This window comes from Cyphellophora europaea (assembly GCF_000365145.1).
Source record: "Cyphellophora europaea CBS 101466 unplaced genomic scaffold supercont1.3, whole genome shotgun sequence".
Classification (NCBI taxonomy): Eukaryota; Fungi; Ascomycota; class Eurotiomycetes; order Chaetothyriales; family Cyphellophoraceae; genus Cyphellophora; species Cyphellophora europaea.
The window spans coordinates 1,238,478-1,255,091 of record NW_008481809.1 but is presented as its reverse complement, the minus strand read 5'-3'; the positions used below and the strand labels follow the sequence as shown (position 1 = coordinate 1,255,091).

The window sequence follows — 16,614 nt, the reverse complement described above, 5'->3', positions numbered from 1 at the left end:
GAGGCTCGTGTGGACCGATATCAACTGGTTCGACGTCTGGCGTTCGTCTCCCGAATACGAAGCTGTTCGTGGCCCAGCGAATACGACGGGATGTTCAAGGCGAGTGGAGAGATCACGTAGGCAATGAGGCAAGCAAGCAAAACGAGCAAGCAGGGAAGCAAGCAAGAGTCTCCGCCGACACAGCCGGGGGACCAGAGTTTTCAAAAAGTCATGATATGAATGTAGACACGGATAGGATGGACCGCTGCATCCACGGATCTCATGGATGTGAGATGTCAAGGCTGCCGCGGTGAGTATTGTGTCATAAGGTACGATGATCTTCTTCGCATAAAAATAGATTCTAGTCCTGGGTTTGAGGGACTGGACTCAGAGTGTGACGAAGGTGTGTGTGTTTTTTGGGGGAGAGGGAAAAGGTAAAGGATGGCTGTGGGGGACCGGGACCACAGAGAGGGAGATCGGGAGGGAATGAGACCCGCGAATTGAAAGGATGGGAAAGGGAAAGGGAAAAGGTTCGAAACTTTTGCATTGTCGTGAGCAGAAGCTTCGTATGTGTCGTGCCGTGCACTCAACTGCGATAGCTTTTGCGTTATCGCATTAGCGCGGGTTGGACGTGGGTATCATGACCGTCCTCTTCCAACGGTTTCTGTAGCCATCGGTCGAAGCGGAACTTCTGAATGGTAAACCATCTATTCCTCGGGAACTGTAGTCGTGTTAGCGTCTCTACTCGAATGCTGGGGCTTCAAGGAATCTTACTGTCAATCTCGCCCGACTTAACATCGTCAGAGATATCCTTGGGACTCCGGCCGTCGACCTGGCAGCCAACGGAGAAGGCAGTCCCGAGAATCTCAAGAACAGTGCCCTTCATCTCACGAGCCATCGACTTGTTGGCCTCACGCATCGTGCGAGCGATGTCGATGATCTCATCCAGAGGAATGGACTTGGAGTGCTTGATGTTCTTCTCCTTCTTGCGGTCCCGGGGAGGCTCCTTGAGAGCACGGATGACCAGGGAAGAGGCAGAGGGGACGACCGAAACGGCAGCTTGACGGTTCTGGATGGTCAAGCGGACGGTGACGCGGAGACCTTTCTGTGGAAAACGTCAGTCTCAGTAGCTCTTCTTTTAGGAGTATGTATGGAATCCTTACCCAGTCGCCAGTCGCCTTCGCGATATCTTCACCGACCTTCTTGGGAGACAGACCGAGGGGACCGATCTTGGGAGCGAGGGTCGCAGAAGCACCCACTTCACCGCCAGTGGCGCGAAGGTGGCTATCAAGCTTGTTAGCTGGTATATTCGAGCAGCGATTGACGGAACGTGAACGTACATGATCTTCACCTCATTGGGGTCTAACTTGGGAGCTGAACACACGAAAATTAGCCAGGCCGAAGCCGCTCAAGAGGACGATACTTACGCATGGCTAGTGCGAAAGGTAGTCTGTCTCACTTGAGGATATGTTTTGGGGAGTTGAAGTTGACCTGGAAGAGAGGAAGAAAGTCGGCGGAGCATGTACCGCAAGTTTCTACTCCGATTTTGTGTGCCAAGATTGCACCTCTAGGGCGACCCGCAAAGGCCAAAGCCGCCAAGATCTTGAGGCACCTTCAGCATTACTTGTGGGTCGAGGTATGTAATGCAACAGGGACCAAAAAATGCACATAGATTCATGCCGTGGCTCCGGGTCGCTGTCTCAGTTTATGCTCGCATAGGCAGCAGAAAATTGTTTGTCCTTGAGGGTGTTGCTGTTAGACATCCATTAGAATATGCAGTACCCAGTTCTTTCTGCGAGTTTGGAACTCGCTAGTGCAACGGCGAACATGTATGTCATGGTCAAGGGAGTCGTTGGCTGTATAAAAGGAACCAAAGATATGTGAACACTGCTATCGTGGGACACTTCGTTATCAACTGCCTACTATCTAGTCCCACTGGTTCTACTTCTGGCTAGACTCCTCCTCTCACTTCAGTTCAGAGACGTCTTAGCTAGAGCCTGACACGGCGAGCCTAGAAATCATTAGTCGTGTGACTTGCTTCGACATGGCACAACTTACTTCATCAAGTGGTCCATAAACGTCTGTAACGAAACATCATCAGTGAAAATGGTTTGAGCGGTCTGTGAAACGCCGCCATAGGCACCACTGTTGGCATGGGTGGTCGAGGGGTTTAGTTTCGACAGCAAGAAACGAGCTTGTGAGCCACCAGCATCACAGATGATGAATCTAGGTAGTGGGAAACGATCTTGAACAAGTTCTCGGGCATCTTCCTTTGGTGCATCAAGCACAGTTTTGAAGTTCTCGTAGCCTTCTTGTTCATGGTAGCCAGCCTTGCGCCATTCAGCCATCGTCTCGCCATGGAAGATAAGGATCTGGAAGAAAGTGTCGAGCAGAAGGACGGTTTGAGGCTGGATAGACGCCGAGTCCAGCAGAACGGGCTGACCACCTTCCTGATCCAAGGCGTACGAGTCTAGCGTAGGCTGAATCATGATCAGCGAATCGCCAACATACTCATGGTTTAGAACGTGGCGGTAGAAGGCTGTCTCGTCGGGGGAGTTGTTGAAGACCTGCAAGAACTGTGACCTGCGTAGATGGAACATGAACTGAGGATAAAGGGTAAAGTTCTTGTCGAGGCGGAAAGAGGTAGGATCGTCTTTTCGGTAGTCAGCGAATCGCGTGCAGAGCCGAATGAGCATGCGATCGACCCATCTGAGAACGTCTGGGCCCTCATCGACCTCAGCCTTGAAGACAGCTATTCTGGCCATCAACACAGCCGCAGCTTCCTGGTCAAACGACTGTGCGAGAGCCGGGTCGCCAGCTGGGCCACTCAGATTACGAGCAACAGTCGTGACTCGCAAGTGGTATTGGCCAGACGAGTGCTGATAGTAGGTGAGGAATTGCATCATGCCTCGCTGGGGGCCCTGTTGTACGGGCGTGGGCCCACCTTGACCAGCTACTTCGAAATAGACGCCGTAGCTTGATGTAGGATCGATGCCACACATCTTCCAGGATGATGTGCCGCCGATACCGCATTCGGTCTCGCCCACACAGCTGGACTTTTTATTCAACGAAACAGCATGACCGATAAGACCAGTAACCTTCAACTCTTTGGTAGTGATGGCTTCTAGCGATGCGTTGAAACCCATCAGGAGGTTGTCATTGTCGTCCTTCTCGAAAACGCGAACGAAGGATTGTTTGAATTGAGAGGAGGTGAAGCTGTCGGTGAGGATCATATGCCCACCAGTGGCATTCGCCAGGCCTTTCATCTCGAGCAATCCCACCTGATCCAGACATCCAGCAAAGATATCAATGATGTGGCCATTGTGGGCTGTACGCTTCGACAAATTATCGTAGTACTTTAGCGCTTTCTTGAAGTGTTTGACGTTGTCACGATCGATGTCGTGGTGCGATCGGATGGGCTCACGGAGCTCGGGGCCAACCACCATACCAGGTCCTTCGGTTGCAGGACCACCGGCGAAGAGCATGATCCGAGCACCGGAGTTCTGGAAGCTGGTTTCCAGGAGACCAACGGCAACATTCACCGCGACTCCAGTACATCTCAGTGCACGCTTGTCATTGGCGACAGGCCACGGGTCCTTCTGCATCTGCTCTAGAGCGTTGGTGATCTGAAATTCCGCTTGCTGGACCGGCAGAAGGAATCTTGAAGCAGCACCCTGTGGTGGCGGGGGCCGGCCTTGCTGGGGAGGCTGATTGGGTCTGAGGCCAGGCGCAGAGAGACCGAGCATTTCTTGAATTTGTTTTGGAGCATACTCTTTGCTGCCACGGAAGACATAAGCCTTCTGGCATTCCCCATAGCCAATCTCATGCACGGCCACATTTGTACCGTAGGTAACGAGGCCGACTAGTGCGTTCGGAGGAAGAAGGGAGAGACTCATGACGAGTGTGTCCTTCAGGGCCTGGAGCGACTCCTGCTCTTGACATGTGTCGACTACGAAGAGAAAGATCGGTGGAGCCGGAGCTGGTCTTGCAAGCTGGTATTCAACCGTTGTGTTCATGCTGTGCATCTCGGGGGGTACGTTCTCAGCGCTAATGTCGGCGTAGTGGCGCGGGAGGGCGTTTCGCTGCAAGCAGAAGGGGCATATCCATATCTTCGCACGAACGTCGACATTGGAGAAGGGGTTGAGGACGGCTCGACAGGGCGGCTTGCATACTACAGGCTCATATTGCAAGAGTGGCTTGCCGAGCTCCTTCAGAGGCGTGAGGAGGGCACTGTATAGCAGTGAGCATGTGCTGCGAATTGTCCACAAGTAACATACCTGATGGGAACAACAAGGCGGTTGGCCTCCATCTTCGATGAGGCGATGACATTCCAGCTGAGCCGGACGCCATCGCGGTCCTCTACATCGGCCCAGCTATCCTTGAGCTGATCATATTGCGCTTGATCCATGTCGGCGGTGGGAGAAATGGAGGGATGCGGGCGGATCGTGAGAGCAACGGGCGTTTACGTTGGTGTCAAGATAGCATAGTGCGGAGTAGGAAGAAGTAGGGTTGGCGAAGGAAAGGCGAGCAAGTGGTTATTGAGTCCCACGGCACTTGAGGTACTCGTGGCTTGCGGCCACCTCGCCCTCACTTGCTGAGGCCACATTCAAGAAATCGCGGACTGCGCCTTTGGTCTCTGTGCTCGCCGCACTTTGAGGATCCCCACGATGCGGCGCAACTGCACCGCTGTCCATTATTGAGTACCTACAATAGACACATTTGCCAGCTGGCCTTTCTTTTCTCCGAAGACAACGTTCATTAAGGGGCCGATGGACATGGTAGGATCTTGATTGCATCTACAAACGCAGCACTCCCCATCCGCAGAAAGTCCTACCACTGTGCGGCCAGCATGGCCTCTCCCTCGATGCTCACGAAGGTACGTTCTAGTCGAGGAAGCCGAGATTCTCTGCTGACAATGGTCATAGTTCGAGTCGAAGTCTTCGCGAGCGAAAGGAATCGCCTTCCACCCAAAGCGACCATGGATTCTCGTCAGCTTGCACAGCAGCACCATACAACTTTGGGACTATCGCATGGGAACCCTGATTGACCGCTTTGAAGAACACGACGGGCCCGTTCGAGGTATCGATTTCCACAAAACTCAGCCCCTCTTTGTATCTGGTGGCGATGACTACAAAATCAAGGTGTGGTCGCTTCAGTCTCGGAGATGCCTGTTCACCCTGAATGGGCATCTGGACTATGTCCGCACAGTCTTCTTCCACCATGAGTACCCATGGATTCTCTCAGCCTCCGATGACCAGACGATCAGAATTTGGAATTGGCAAAACCGTCAACTCATCTGCACCATGACCGGGCACAATCATTACGCTATGTGCGCGCAGTTTCATCCTAAGGAAGACCTGATTGTATCGGCATCGCTAGACCAGTCCGTGCGAGTGTGGGATATCTCAGGGCTCCGTAAAAAGCACTACTCTCCCTCCTCAATGAGCTATGAAGACCAGATGGCTCGGACCAATCAGCAACAGGCTGATATGTTCGGCAACACCGATGCCGTCGTGAAATTTGTGCTTGAGGGTCACGATCGTGGTGTGAACTGGGTCGCTTTCCATCCGACACTACCACTCATTGTGTCTGCCGGTGATGACCGACTCATCAAGCTCTGGCGCATGAGCGAGACCAAGGCTTGGGAAGTCGACACTTGCCGCGGACATTTCCAGAATGCTTCAGCCTGCTTATTCCACCCCCATCAAGACTTGATCCTGTCGGTCGGCGAGGACAAGACTGTCCGTGTTTGGGACCTCAACAAGCGGACGTCCGTCCAGTCTTTCAAACGTGAGAACGATCGATTCTGGGTGATCGCCGCTCACCCCGAGATCAACCTTTTCGCTGCTGGCCACGACAATGGTGTCATGGTCTTCAAACTCGAGCGTGAGAGGCCTGCCTCCTCCATCTATCAGAACACTCTGTTCTACATTGCCAAAGACAAGCAGGTCAAGTCCTACGATTTCACCAAGAACGTTGAGTCACCTTCGCTGCTATCTCTACGCAAATTTGGCAGCCCTTGGGTGCCCCCGAGGACGTTGTCGTACAACCCTGCTGAAAAATCCGTGCTCGTAACTTCTCCTTCGGATAACGGTGTGTATGAGCTGGTGAGTCTGCCTCGCGACGGAGCTGGAGGTTCGGACCCGACCGATATCAAGCGCGGCTCAGGCAATTCTGCAGTCTTCGTCGCGCGTAACCGCTTTGCCGTTTTCAGTACCTCTACGCAATTGGTGGAGATCAAAGACCTAAGCAATTCGACCACCAAATCTTTCAAGGCGCCGCATGGAACGACAGATATCAGCTTCGGCGGTACTGGCTGCCTCCTTCTCATCTCGCCTTCGAACGTTGTGTTATATGACATTCAACAGAAGAAGCAGCTGGCCGAGCTTGCCGTGACTGGCGTCAAATATGTCTCATGGTCAAACGACGGCCTGTACTGTGCTCTACTCAGCAAGCACAATGTTACCATTGTGAACAAAAACTTGGACCAGGTCAGTACGCTGCACGAAACAATTCGAATCAAGAGTGCTACATGGGACGACTCGGGTGTACTTCTGTACTCAACACTGAATCACATCAAGTACACCTTGCTTAATGGCGATAACGGTATCGTGCGTACCCTAGATCACACAGTGTACTTGGTCAAGGTCAAGGCTCGCAGTGTTTACTGCTTGGATCGCGCGGCTAAGCCCCGGATTCTGCAAATTGATCCCACAGAATATCGCTTCAAGCTGGCGCTCAACAAAAGAAACTATGACGAGATGCTTCAGATCATCAAGACTTCCAGCCTCGTCGGCCAGAGTATCATCTCGTACCTCCAGAAGAAAGGTTACCCGGAGATCGCGCTGCAGTTCGTGCAAGATCCGCAGACCAGATTTGAGCTCGCTATTGAGTGCGGAAACCTTGAGGTCGCAACTGAGATGGCGAAAGAGCTTGACCGTCCCTTGATCTGGCAGCGCTTGAGCTCCGAGGCTTTGATACACGGCAATCATCAGACCGTCGAAATGACGTACCAGAAGCTGCGAAATTTCGACAAGCTATCATTCCTCTATCTTTGCACTGGCGATAATGAGAAGTTGCAGCGGATGGCAAAGATTGCCGAGCATCGCAACGATTTCACTGCTCGGTTCCAGAATGCGCTCTACCTCGGCGATGTTGAAAGTAGGATACACATGTTCAAAGAGATCGACCTGTATCCATTGGCATATCTTACCGCCAAAACCCATGGGTTGACTGAGGAGTGCGAATCCATTCTTGAGATGACTGGCCTTACCGAGGACCAGATTGCTTTACCACAAATAGGCACTGCTCTCAAGACCCCAGGAGCGATCATCCCGACACACAAGGCCAATTGGCCAGTTAGAGAAGCCGCCCACTCCTCATTTGAGAAGGCTCTGCTCGGCGAAGTATCTGGCGAGGCCGTCGAGGATGGCGAACCTGACCTGCTTAACGAAGATGCGCCAGTCACGGGGGAGAGGGACGCCCTCGCGGATGATGACGAAGATGCTGGTGATGGTTGGGACATGGGCGATGACATTGCTGCCGATGCTGCTGGCACAGACTCTGATTTCGTCAATGTCGACAACCCCGATGCTCCTGTGGATGCCGCCGGACCAGGTAGCTCGGAAGCCGACATGTGGGCCAGGAACTCACCACTCGCCGCCGATCATGTTGCCGCCGGTTCATTCGACAGCGCCATGCAGCTCTTAAACCGACAAATCGGTGCTGTGAAGTTTGAGCCTCTCAAGCCACGGTTCCTTGAGATTTACACTGCTTCGAAAACCTACCTACCCGCCAACGCGAGTCTGCCGTCGATCGTCAATTACATCCGGCGCAACGTCGACGAGACTGACAGTCGGAAGTTCCTTCCTATCATCCCTCGCGACCTTGAGACCTTAACAAATGGTGATCTTCAGGAGGGCTACGCTGCTATGCGGACGAATAAGCTCGAATCAGGCGTCGTTACCTTCAAGAACATCCTTCAATCACTGCTGGTGAACGTTGTTGGCTCCCAAAGCCAGGTTGATGAGGCCACAGCTTTGATAGCCAAGTCTGTCGAATATACACTGGCAATGTCCCTGGAGCTCGAGAGACGCAAACTTGCTGCTGATGCTGGAGATAGTCCTTCGGAGGACCACCTGAAGAGGCAGCTCGAACTCTCTGCTTTCTTCACAGTACCAAAGCTTGATGTTTCGCACCGACAGCTAGCGCTTATGGCTGCTATGAGATTGGCACTCACCAACAAGCAGTACAAGAGCGCTCTTTCCTTCGCCAACCGCGTACTGGCTAATGGCGGCGCCGCGAAGCTCCTTGAACAGGTATGCTACTATTGCCATTTCCCGAACTATTGCTAACCCGCTTCCACAGGCAAAGAAGGTCAAAACGCAGTCTGAGCGGTCGGGATCGTCCGATAAGCTCGACATTGAGTATGATCCTTTCGCCGACTTTGATGTGTGCGCTGCTTCATATACACCAATCTATGGCGGCACACCCAGCGTGAGCTGTCCTTACGACGGTGCCAAGTATCACGAGCAGTACAAGGGTTCAGTTTGCCGGATCTGTGAGGTTTGCGAGATTGGAAAGGATGGGAGCGGATTGAGGTTATGGGTGCAGGGTCTGTAGTGTCCTCAAAGTCACGCGTCTTTGTTGGTGGATCAACGTCGTCGATGACTTGAATGACCGGATGGGAAATGCGATAACACAGCAAAACAGGCATGTCCGACTTTTAAAGTCGGAAAAAGCATCTTGTCGGAAGACTGCGGCCTATCCGCTTGAATTGATCAATTGATGTTGTCAGTCGTGCGGGTCGAATGCTTGCTTTGCTAAGATGTGGATCGACTTGGGGTCGTGAGGTGGTCTGGTCAGTCACCAGAACAGAGGTGACTCGCTACTTGCCGTGCTGAGGTCTGACAATCAAGGTGCGAATCTTAACCTCAAGAATAAAAGTTGATCTATAGAGATACTTTACATCTGCCAGGCCTACTAGCGTCACGCCCAACCTTCCGCCTTCCCTGTACTTCCCAACCAATCCATATGCCTCTCCACATCAGCCTGCATGGCGTTGGTCGCCTCCTCCAGCAGCGTTGTCAGACCCACCTTGCCCGCCTTCTCGGACATAGTCTTGATGAACGAGTTATTGACCGCGTCATTCAAGTTCGCCTTGACCATGCCGGCCTTGACGATCTTCCCAATCAGCTCCTCGCCAAACCACTCGGTGCCCGCGCCATGCAGCACAAAGTGCACGCGGTCGCCCACCTTCTCGATCAGGCCCTGCAGCCGATCCCACTCCAGCTGCGGACCCTTGGGGCCGTACTTGCCATGCACGTTCCCGAACGCCGGCGCCAGCCATTGGATGCCGGTGGCGACGAACTCCTCGGCCTGCTCCGGCGTGGTAAGCACGCCCTGGAGGTCCGCGGTGTCAGCGACGCCGTCCTCGCCGCCCTCGATGCGGCCGGGCTCCGCCTCGGTCACGATGCCGCGCTCCGCGCAGTAGCCCACCAGCTCCTTGGTGAGACGCAGGTTCTCCTCGCGCTCGTAGTGGCTCATGTCCACCATGATGCCGTCGAAGCCGCCGAGCGCCACCGCCCGCTTGATGATGTCCGGCGTCTGTGCGTGGTCCATGTGCACGGCGACGGGGACGGAGGCGTTGCGCGCCGCCTCCGCCGCGGCGTGCACGAGGATGCCGTCCGCGTAGGTGATGGCCCAGGGGAAGAGCTGGATGATGGCGGGGGATTTCTTGGCCTCGGCCGCGCGGACCGTGGCGAGGATGCCTTCGACGTTGTAGCAGCAGATGGCCGCGATGGCGTACTTGTGCGCTGCCGCGTGGTTGACGATGCGGGCTGCTTTGTTCTGCGAGAGGTCTGGCGCCATGTTTGCGGGTGGTCCTTAGTGGGGCTCTAGTTGCAACTGTGGTGCTAGCTAGGCTCTTTATGCTTGTCTCTGCTCTTGTTGCTAGGAGGGATGCTCGTGAGATGTATGGTGTCTCTTTCGACCAATGCTGTGCAGTGGGCAACGACGGTTTAAAGAGAGACTGCTGACGTTGATGTTCGCTAGGAAAGCCATGCCGGGTAAGACCACCGGGTATTTTTCCTTCTGGCTTTGGAGATGTCCAGCACGACACGGCGTCTATCCCGATGGAGAACGGGCTCTGGCAAAGAAGTGGGTGGGGGCCCATGTGGGGTTCTGGGGCGGGGTGGTCGGCATGTGTGCCGATCTGCGAGACACGCTCATGCTACTCTTACGATAGCAATCGAGGGCGACTGTGCACCACTTGTGGTCTCAGAAGTTGTGTCGTCGACAGCCCTCAGTCTGATATTGAGCATATCTTGCCACACGTGTCCATCTACTTTGACCGTTCCATCCTTTTGAGAAGCTGTGTTGTGCACCTGGCTCATCGAATCAGCCCGCGATTGAGAGACTTCGCGTGCCACAAACAGTCCTATGTTCGTGAGGTAGACGGGGACAAATAGCAGCCTAGGAGCAATTCGGCCTCCATCAGCTCGTTGGCAGGCAGTAAATTGCTTGGCACTCGCTTGTCCTTGGCGCGCCTGAGTAACGTACAGCCCATGTTGAGCGGCAGAATAGTTGCCTTGCGCTATAAGAAGCACTTGATAGAGCTGATAAGGAGGTATGTACATGCTATATCGCTGGGGATGCTTGGTGTACCCGACCTAGATCGTGAATGAAGGAGCCGGACATCGGCAATAAATACATTGAATATATACATCCATACAAACAATTACTTTCGCAATCGACCACAGGCTGCGGAAAATAGGCCTTCCCGTCCGCTCAGGCAACTCAAACCACAGGCCGATCAGTTAGTAGTTGAGTGGGTGACCATCAGCGAATCCTGATTGTTGATTGTTTTGCATTTTTGCCGCATGGCAGACTTTTTTGGTGGACATGCTAAGCCTGGGCAGTAAAAGTCTTGGCATATAATAGAGCATACAGACCTCCTTCGGGTGTGACTTTTGGGGCTCGTGTTCGTATTCGTAAGTACCTGATTGTTCCTTCAGGGTTGTTGGTAAGGTGGCTTTCAGATAGCGCACGAAAAACACGCTTGCGCGTTCAAGTCAGTCAGTGACTAATTGACTGTTCGATATCTTCGGCACTAGGTTGAATCATTTGCGAGAAGATGAGCAACAAAGTCTGATATCTTTTTGATGAAAGAAATTCAAGGTGTTTGACGGCCTTTCTCTACAGCACTAACCCATCTTCATGACCAGCCTGCCCTTGAGATGAGGGTCCATATACAGCTTGGGTAGACGTGGTGCGTCTTCCATCTTCAGTACGGTCAAATGGCTCCGGATGTTGTGGCGGGCAACGACCTCCATCATAGCTTCGGCTTGCAACCTGGTTGACACTAGAGACCCTTTCACAACCAGTTCACTAAAGATCATAGTGAAGGCATCAAAGGCGAATCCCGCAGGAGGGAGTCCCAGGGGAACTGCCACTCCATGCGGACGCAGCAAATTGAGACTCCATTTGGTGATATCAACATGATCGGTGCAAGTGATGACGGCGGCTAGGCCATCTTTGCCGGACCAAGCCTTGATCTCCTTCACTGCATTATCGTTCCCAGGATTAACGACTAGGTCTGCCTTTAGATCAAAGGCGGTGGCAAGATCTCGTCCTTCTTGACGGTTGTCCATCGCCACCACTGGGTGTCCCAGAGCCTTAGCGAATTGTACGGCGAGAGTGCCAAGCCCGCCAATGCCTATGATGCCAATCGGCTCCGGGCTTTTGACATCGGCAGCCATGAGACTGGCCCACGTAGTAGACTTGAAATTGAAGTTAGCTTGCTCTTCATTCTCGTTCGAAGAAGGCAGAACGTACTCCAGCGCACATCAGCGGCGCCGCCTGTTCCCAAGAAACTTCATCTGGCAGTAAGACACAGTTGTCTGCATCTCCGATGATATACTCGGCCATACCACCATCGTTGACGAGCCCTGCTCTGTCGCCATTCTTGCAGAAACGCACATCGTTGGTCGATCTGCAATTGACGCAATGGCCACATGCATGTCGGAAGAGGAGGACACCGACTCTCTGGCCAAGTCTCCAAATTCCCAACCTTTCTGCTTGTGGTCCAATGGCCACGATCTCTCCAACAGGCTCATGGGACGGGATCAAGGGTGTCGGTGATTCGTATACTCCTTCCCATACCTGGTAACTGAGGACACGGGTCAGACTGAGGCTACAAGTCCACACTCAACTGCCAATGTTGTGCACAACAGTACTTGCTGTGAAGTACTTACTCGGTATGGCAGTAGCCAGCTGCGCGAACGCGGAGCAGAAGATCGTTCGGCCCCAGCGTCGGGACAGGGGCTATTCGCACCTCATAGTCTGACTTGTACTGATCATCGTTAGGATGAGCAAGAAGCGTAGCTCGTTGCCCCGGAGACTTACTTTCACGAGGTGCACGGCCTGCATATCCTTGGGCAAGTTGGTAGCCATGCTTTCTGTGACTTGAGACTGGCTCAACTGGGGGAGTGGAAATGATTCTTGTCTGCCGTGGAAGTAGGTTGCCGGGTAACTAAAATCAGGCCATCAGCTATATAGTGTGCTGTTGGCGTGCTTGACTACAGGAGAAGTCGTCCCGAACTCTTATATTGGAAATCTTGCAGACCCCAGGTAGATGACATACGAGGTCTGCCAGCTTGCCAGAGATGTTATCCAGTCATCAAGCGAAGCTGCATCAGAAGCATGTCGTGGGTGGTTAGTGGACGCGCCATCATTACTATGTGCTCTGCGTATTATCAGGAGCGGTTGCTCGGGAGCCACGAGGTAGGCAACTGATACCTGCTGGATTGGTGTCAGTATGCATGGTAGTCTCTGAAGTCATTGACCCAACCGACACGAAGAGGCGCCAAGGACGGCCTATGGGTAGTGGATGATGACAATTAGCAATAACCCATGGTCCACAAAATCCATGGCAACAAGCTGAAGTTGTTGGCACATGGCGGCAAAAAGGGCGTGGCAACGACGTTGATGATGACATCAGAATCCATCCGTGCCGTAAACTCAGCTGTCAGCAGGAGGAGTCGATTGATGAAACCCGCGAACAAAGAATGACAAGAGTCCCATTGACACGATATATTGGTATGAACTATAACATGAGGTGACTAGCGCCACGCTTACTAGAGGGGCGCTCTATCGTACACTATGCCCAAAAGCGTATGTTCGAAATACCGTAATGGGAGCTCCGCAACTCTATTACTATTACTCAGTCGCCGTGAAGACGTAACCGGAGCATGAGCAAGCCTTATAACATGATGAAGCGCGACTAGTCACAACATCTTTATAAAAGGAACGTAGGGCGCGAAGACTGAGGTACACCAGCAAGACGACAACGCATTGCTCCCCTCGACAAAAAAACACAGATCTTCTCCAGCTACCAGTAGTAGCAAGCGGAGCATCCCTAGCGACCACGTCCTCAAGTACAAATAGTATTTTCGAACTCCAGCTCGGCCTGACGATCTTTCGAAACACTCGACAAGATGCCGCTGATGTACCTCAGTTACACCGAAGGCACCTTCACCCCCGACGCGCTCAACCAGGTCGTCGACCAAATCACGCGTGACGGCATCTCGCTCGAGAAACTGCCGCTGACGCCCTGGGTCCATTCAACCACGTGGGTTTTCGCCCGCGAGTATCCCCGCGCCCAAGTCTTCCACGGCGGCAAGAGCACGGGCGCCCGTGGCTTCGTCGCGCTGGACATCAACGTCATCCAAGGCGGCTACAGCGCCGCGACGAAGCAGGAGCTCATCAAACGCGTCACAGACACGGTGGGAAAATATGGTGACTTGCCCACGGACGAGCCCCGCCGTGTCTATGTCATCATTCGGGAGGTCGCGGAGAGCAACTGGGGATTTGACGGCCAGACGATCGATCTGGAAATGCTCCGGAATCCGCCTGAGGATCTCAAACCGCTCTGAGGTCCAGAACAGCGCGCTAGTAGTTTGTATGGAACAATGCTATCACTACTCGTTGTATATGGTTTGTAGAGCAAAACTGATCAAATGGACACTGACTCCACACGTTCGTGGAATCTTTCTTCAGACGCGGCACGTTCTGCTGCCGCCCTGCTGAACGTACAAAGTGGACGGTAAGAAGAGACTCGGGCCCGGGTCGGCTTTGAATACTCGTCTAACCCTTCCTGCTCGAGCGGCGTCAAGGTCCATACGACTGAGGCTGTCGGGTAGGGGCCAGGCTTACGTTCCTGACGAACCTTCCCCACCCGCCCTGGAAGATCAGATGACAGGCTGATGATTTATTACTTGAAAGAGTGATCATCGACGAGTATAAAATGTTGATGCTGTTCCATCTTTGCCGAAAAGAAAGGCCTTTTTTTGCCGCTGGTGCATCCGTACATTGAGCGAGTATCTCGGCGATTTCTAGCTAGGTGCACCAATCATCTGGTCAAGATTGAGACCTGTAGTCCGCCTCTTCTTGTCGAAGCTGGTCCTCCGCGCATTTGCTCGCACTGCTGCTTTTCCTCGAGGTGACTTCTACTGGCTCACAGTTGATGCTGCGTAGAAAAAGTATAGTGTAAGAGTGGCTACTCAGGCCCGTTGCGCTCCAGGTGCTCTCCAGTTACATGGTTCATTGCTGGAGCGGATGAACGACCGCTCTTTGATTGGCCGAATCAATCTTCGCTTTGGCAGGGTCAAAGAGACTTGCAGGTGTGATCTCATCCGAAGATACTTGGTCCGTCAAGTCAAGGCTATATAAGTCTTGGTATGAAACAGAGCATTCGGACGCGCCGAGTCTTCAGGTGTGGCTGTGTAAATTCATGTTCGTTAGTGGGTCGCTCATGCACCCTCGATGACCTCTTGGGCTATATTACTCAGGTGTCCCAATAATTGAACCATGTGGTTGTGCGTGAGATTTGGGTGAATGGCGCACATTCTCAGATTCAGGTCACCTTTGAGCCTCGTTGTGAGAGGAGCAGCAATATTGCGTGCGATTGCTCGTCGCGAGATCTCGGCGTTGAGTTTCTCGATTTCCGCAGCATCGTCTGCATTTCGCTCGTTGAGTCCTGCAGGGCTGAACTTGAAATTTACGATTCCTAGCTGGGCGGCCGTCACGAGCTTCCAGTCAGGGCGGCTGCGTATACTCTCTTCGGCCGTCTCCGCCAAGGCGATACCATGGTTGATCATCTCCTCAACTTTATCGGTTCCTAGCATTCGGAGGGAGAACCAGAGCTTCATTGCCCGTGCCGGCCGGGTGAGCTCCATGCCGCGATTCCAGAAATTGATGTGACTCGATTCCATCTCTTCCGCGTCCTGAATGTAGGAGGCATTGGTGGAGAAAGTCTTCACCAAGCTGAGCTTGTCGCGGACCAAGAGCACACCACAAGCATAGGTTTGAAAAAGCCACTTGTGTGCATCCCAGGAGAGGCTGTGAGCTCGTCCAATTCCGGTGGCGCGGTGCTTATGCTTCTTCGATAGCACAACAGATGCACCGTAAGCCCCGTCAACATGCAACCAAAGATCCTCCTCGTCAGCCACGTCCGCTAGCTGTGGTAGAGGATCGATGCCTCCTGTATTCGTCAGACCGCATGTGGCCACTATTAGAAACGGTAGCATGCCCGCGGCTCGGTCTTCCAAGATGGCTTCTCGGAGAGATCCTACTTTCATACGATAGAGATCATCGCAGGGCACAACCTTGGTCTGAGTGCTGTGGAATCCTGCGATCGATAGGCCCTTTTGCACCGATGAGTGTGTTTGCTCAGAGAGGTAGATCCTAGCTCTAGCTCTGTCTTCGAACTTCAGCTTCGTATCGCGTGCGGCGATGATGGCCGACAGATTTGCCATCGAGCCGCCCGAAACGAAAACTCCGCCGGATGTTGATGGCAGGCCTGCTTGATCGGCGAGCCATGTCAACAACGTGTCCTCAACAGCACTAGGCCCGGAGCTCTGATACCAGCTCCCTGCATGGGTGTTGAACATGGTGGTGAGTATGTCCCCCAGGAAGGCGCTAGGGTGAACTGGCGACGGAATGAATCCAAAGAATCTCGGGTCATCCATGGCTACTCGATGGGAGAAGATGTCGAGCACTTCTTGGATAGTGTCCGAGATCAGTAAGCCTTCCCTAGTCGGTGTGGCTCGTGACCGGATGTCCGCGATTTGGGTTGCGTTGGCCACATCGACGATGCGCTGCGAGGAGACTTGGGAACGCGCTCGTAGGAAAGACCTACAAACGTCCTCCAGCGCTTCTGATGCAGCCGACTGCTTGCTCTCCATCCCAGAAGTGGCTCGACCATCAGCAGAGTCCATTGTGACCGTCACAGATGATTTCCTCTCCGCTGTAGCCCGGGGTCGTGCTGTTCATCATGAAGTGGCCATCGTAGCTGTATATAATGCGGAAGCGTGACTCACAGTCAGCTTCATGGGGGCCCGGGGATATCGGTGGTAGCGTACATTGAGCTCGATTATCCGGAGCTTCAATTTGACATCCGAAGGGCTGGTTAGGCTCAATGAAGTAGCCATTGAGCATTTCCTCCGGGTGAAAATATGGGGTCGAAAGTTCGCCATTGGGGGAGCCGGAGCGGCGCAGGTTCCGCGCGGAAATGGCGGGAGACTTGGCATGATTGAGGCGAAGCCCTGCTCTGTATGTGAATGCGTTGACACCGTG

General features: G+C 53.3%; 7 protein-coding genes and 1 non-coding gene across 8 annotated transcripts; 3 read left to right on the top strand and 5 right to left on the bottom strand.

Annotated features, from left to right (window-relative positions):
- Positions 1-739: 739 nt before the first annotated feature.
- HMPREF1541_03365 (60S ribosomal protein L12) lies at positions 740-1,410 on the bottom strand (the record flags this gene model as incomplete). The annotated part of the gene is made up of 4 exons (XM_008717716.1): positions 740-1,084; positions 1,143-1,263; positions 1,320-1,353; positions 1,407-1,410. The coding sequence occupies 4 exons, from the start codon at positions 1,408-1,410 to the stop codon at positions 740-742; spliced, it is 504 nt and encodes a 167-aa protein (XP_008715938.1).
- A 623-nt stretch (positions 1,411-2,033) lies between these two features.
- HMPREF1541_03364 (protein transporter sec23) lies at positions 2,034-4,387 on the bottom strand (the record flags this gene model as incomplete). The annotated part of the gene is made up of 2 exons (XM_008717715.1): positions 2,034-4,209; positions 4,257-4,387. 2 exons carry the CDS (start codon positions 4,385-4,387, stop codon positions 2,034-2,036), a joined length of 2,307 nt encoding a protein of 768 aa, XP_008715937.1.
- Positions 4,388-4,828: 441 nt separating this feature from the next.
- On the top strand, positions 4,829-8,601 carry HMPREF1541_03363 (uncharacterized protein; the record flags this gene model as incomplete). Its single annotated transcript, XM_008717714.1, has 3 exons — positions 4,829-4,855; positions 4,905-8,297; positions 8,347-8,601. The coding sequence occupies 3 exons, from the start codon at positions 4,829-4,831 to the stop codon at positions 8,599-8,601; spliced, it is 3,675 nt and encodes a 1,224-aa protein (XP_008715936.1).
- Positions 8,602-8,967: 366 nt separating this feature from the next.
- HMPREF1541_03362 (uncharacterized protein) lies at positions 8,968-9,849 on the bottom strand (the record flags this gene model as incomplete). The annotated part of the gene is made up of 1 exon (XM_008717713.1): positions 8,968-9,849. The coding sequence occupies one exon, from the start codon at positions 9,847-9,849 to the stop codon at positions 8,968-8,970; it is 882 nt and encodes a 293-aa protein (XP_008715935.1).
- Positions 9,850-10,729: 880 nt separating this feature from the next.
- HMPREF1541_03361 lies at positions 10,730-10,845 on the top strand. Its single transcript, XR_573435.1, has one exon. It is a non-coding gene; the product is annotated as a 5S ribosomal RNA (ribosomal RNA).
- A 338-nt stretch (positions 10,846-11,183) lies between these two features.
- On the bottom strand, positions 11,184-12,432 carry HMPREF1541_03360 (uncharacterized protein; the record flags this gene model as incomplete). The annotated part of the gene is made up of 4 exons (XM_008717712.1): positions 11,184-11,759; positions 11,815-12,148; positions 12,234-12,331; positions 12,385-12,432. The coding sequence occupies 4 exons, from the start codon at positions 12,430-12,432 to the stop codon at positions 11,184-11,186; spliced, it is 1,056 nt and encodes a 351-aa protein (XP_008715934.1).
- A 1,043-nt stretch (positions 12,433-13,475) lies between these two features.
- HMPREF1541_03359 (uncharacterized protein) lies at positions 13,476-13,913 on the top strand (the record flags this gene model as incomplete). The annotated part of the gene is made up of 1 exon (XM_008717711.1): positions 13,476-13,913. One exon carries the CDS (start codon positions 13,476-13,478, stop codon positions 13,911-13,913), a length of 438 nt encoding a protein of 145 aa, XP_008715933.1.
- An 876-nt stretch (positions 13,914-14,789) lies between these two features.
- On the bottom strand, positions 14,790-16,256 carry HMPREF1541_03358 (uncharacterized protein; the record flags this gene model as incomplete). Its single annotated transcript, XM_008717710.1, has 1 exon — positions 14,790-16,256. The coding sequence occupies one exon, from the start codon at positions 16,254-16,256 to the stop codon at positions 14,790-14,792; it is 1,467 nt and encodes a 488-aa protein (XP_008715932.1).
- Between the last annotated feature and the right edge of the window lie 358 nt (positions 16,257-16,614).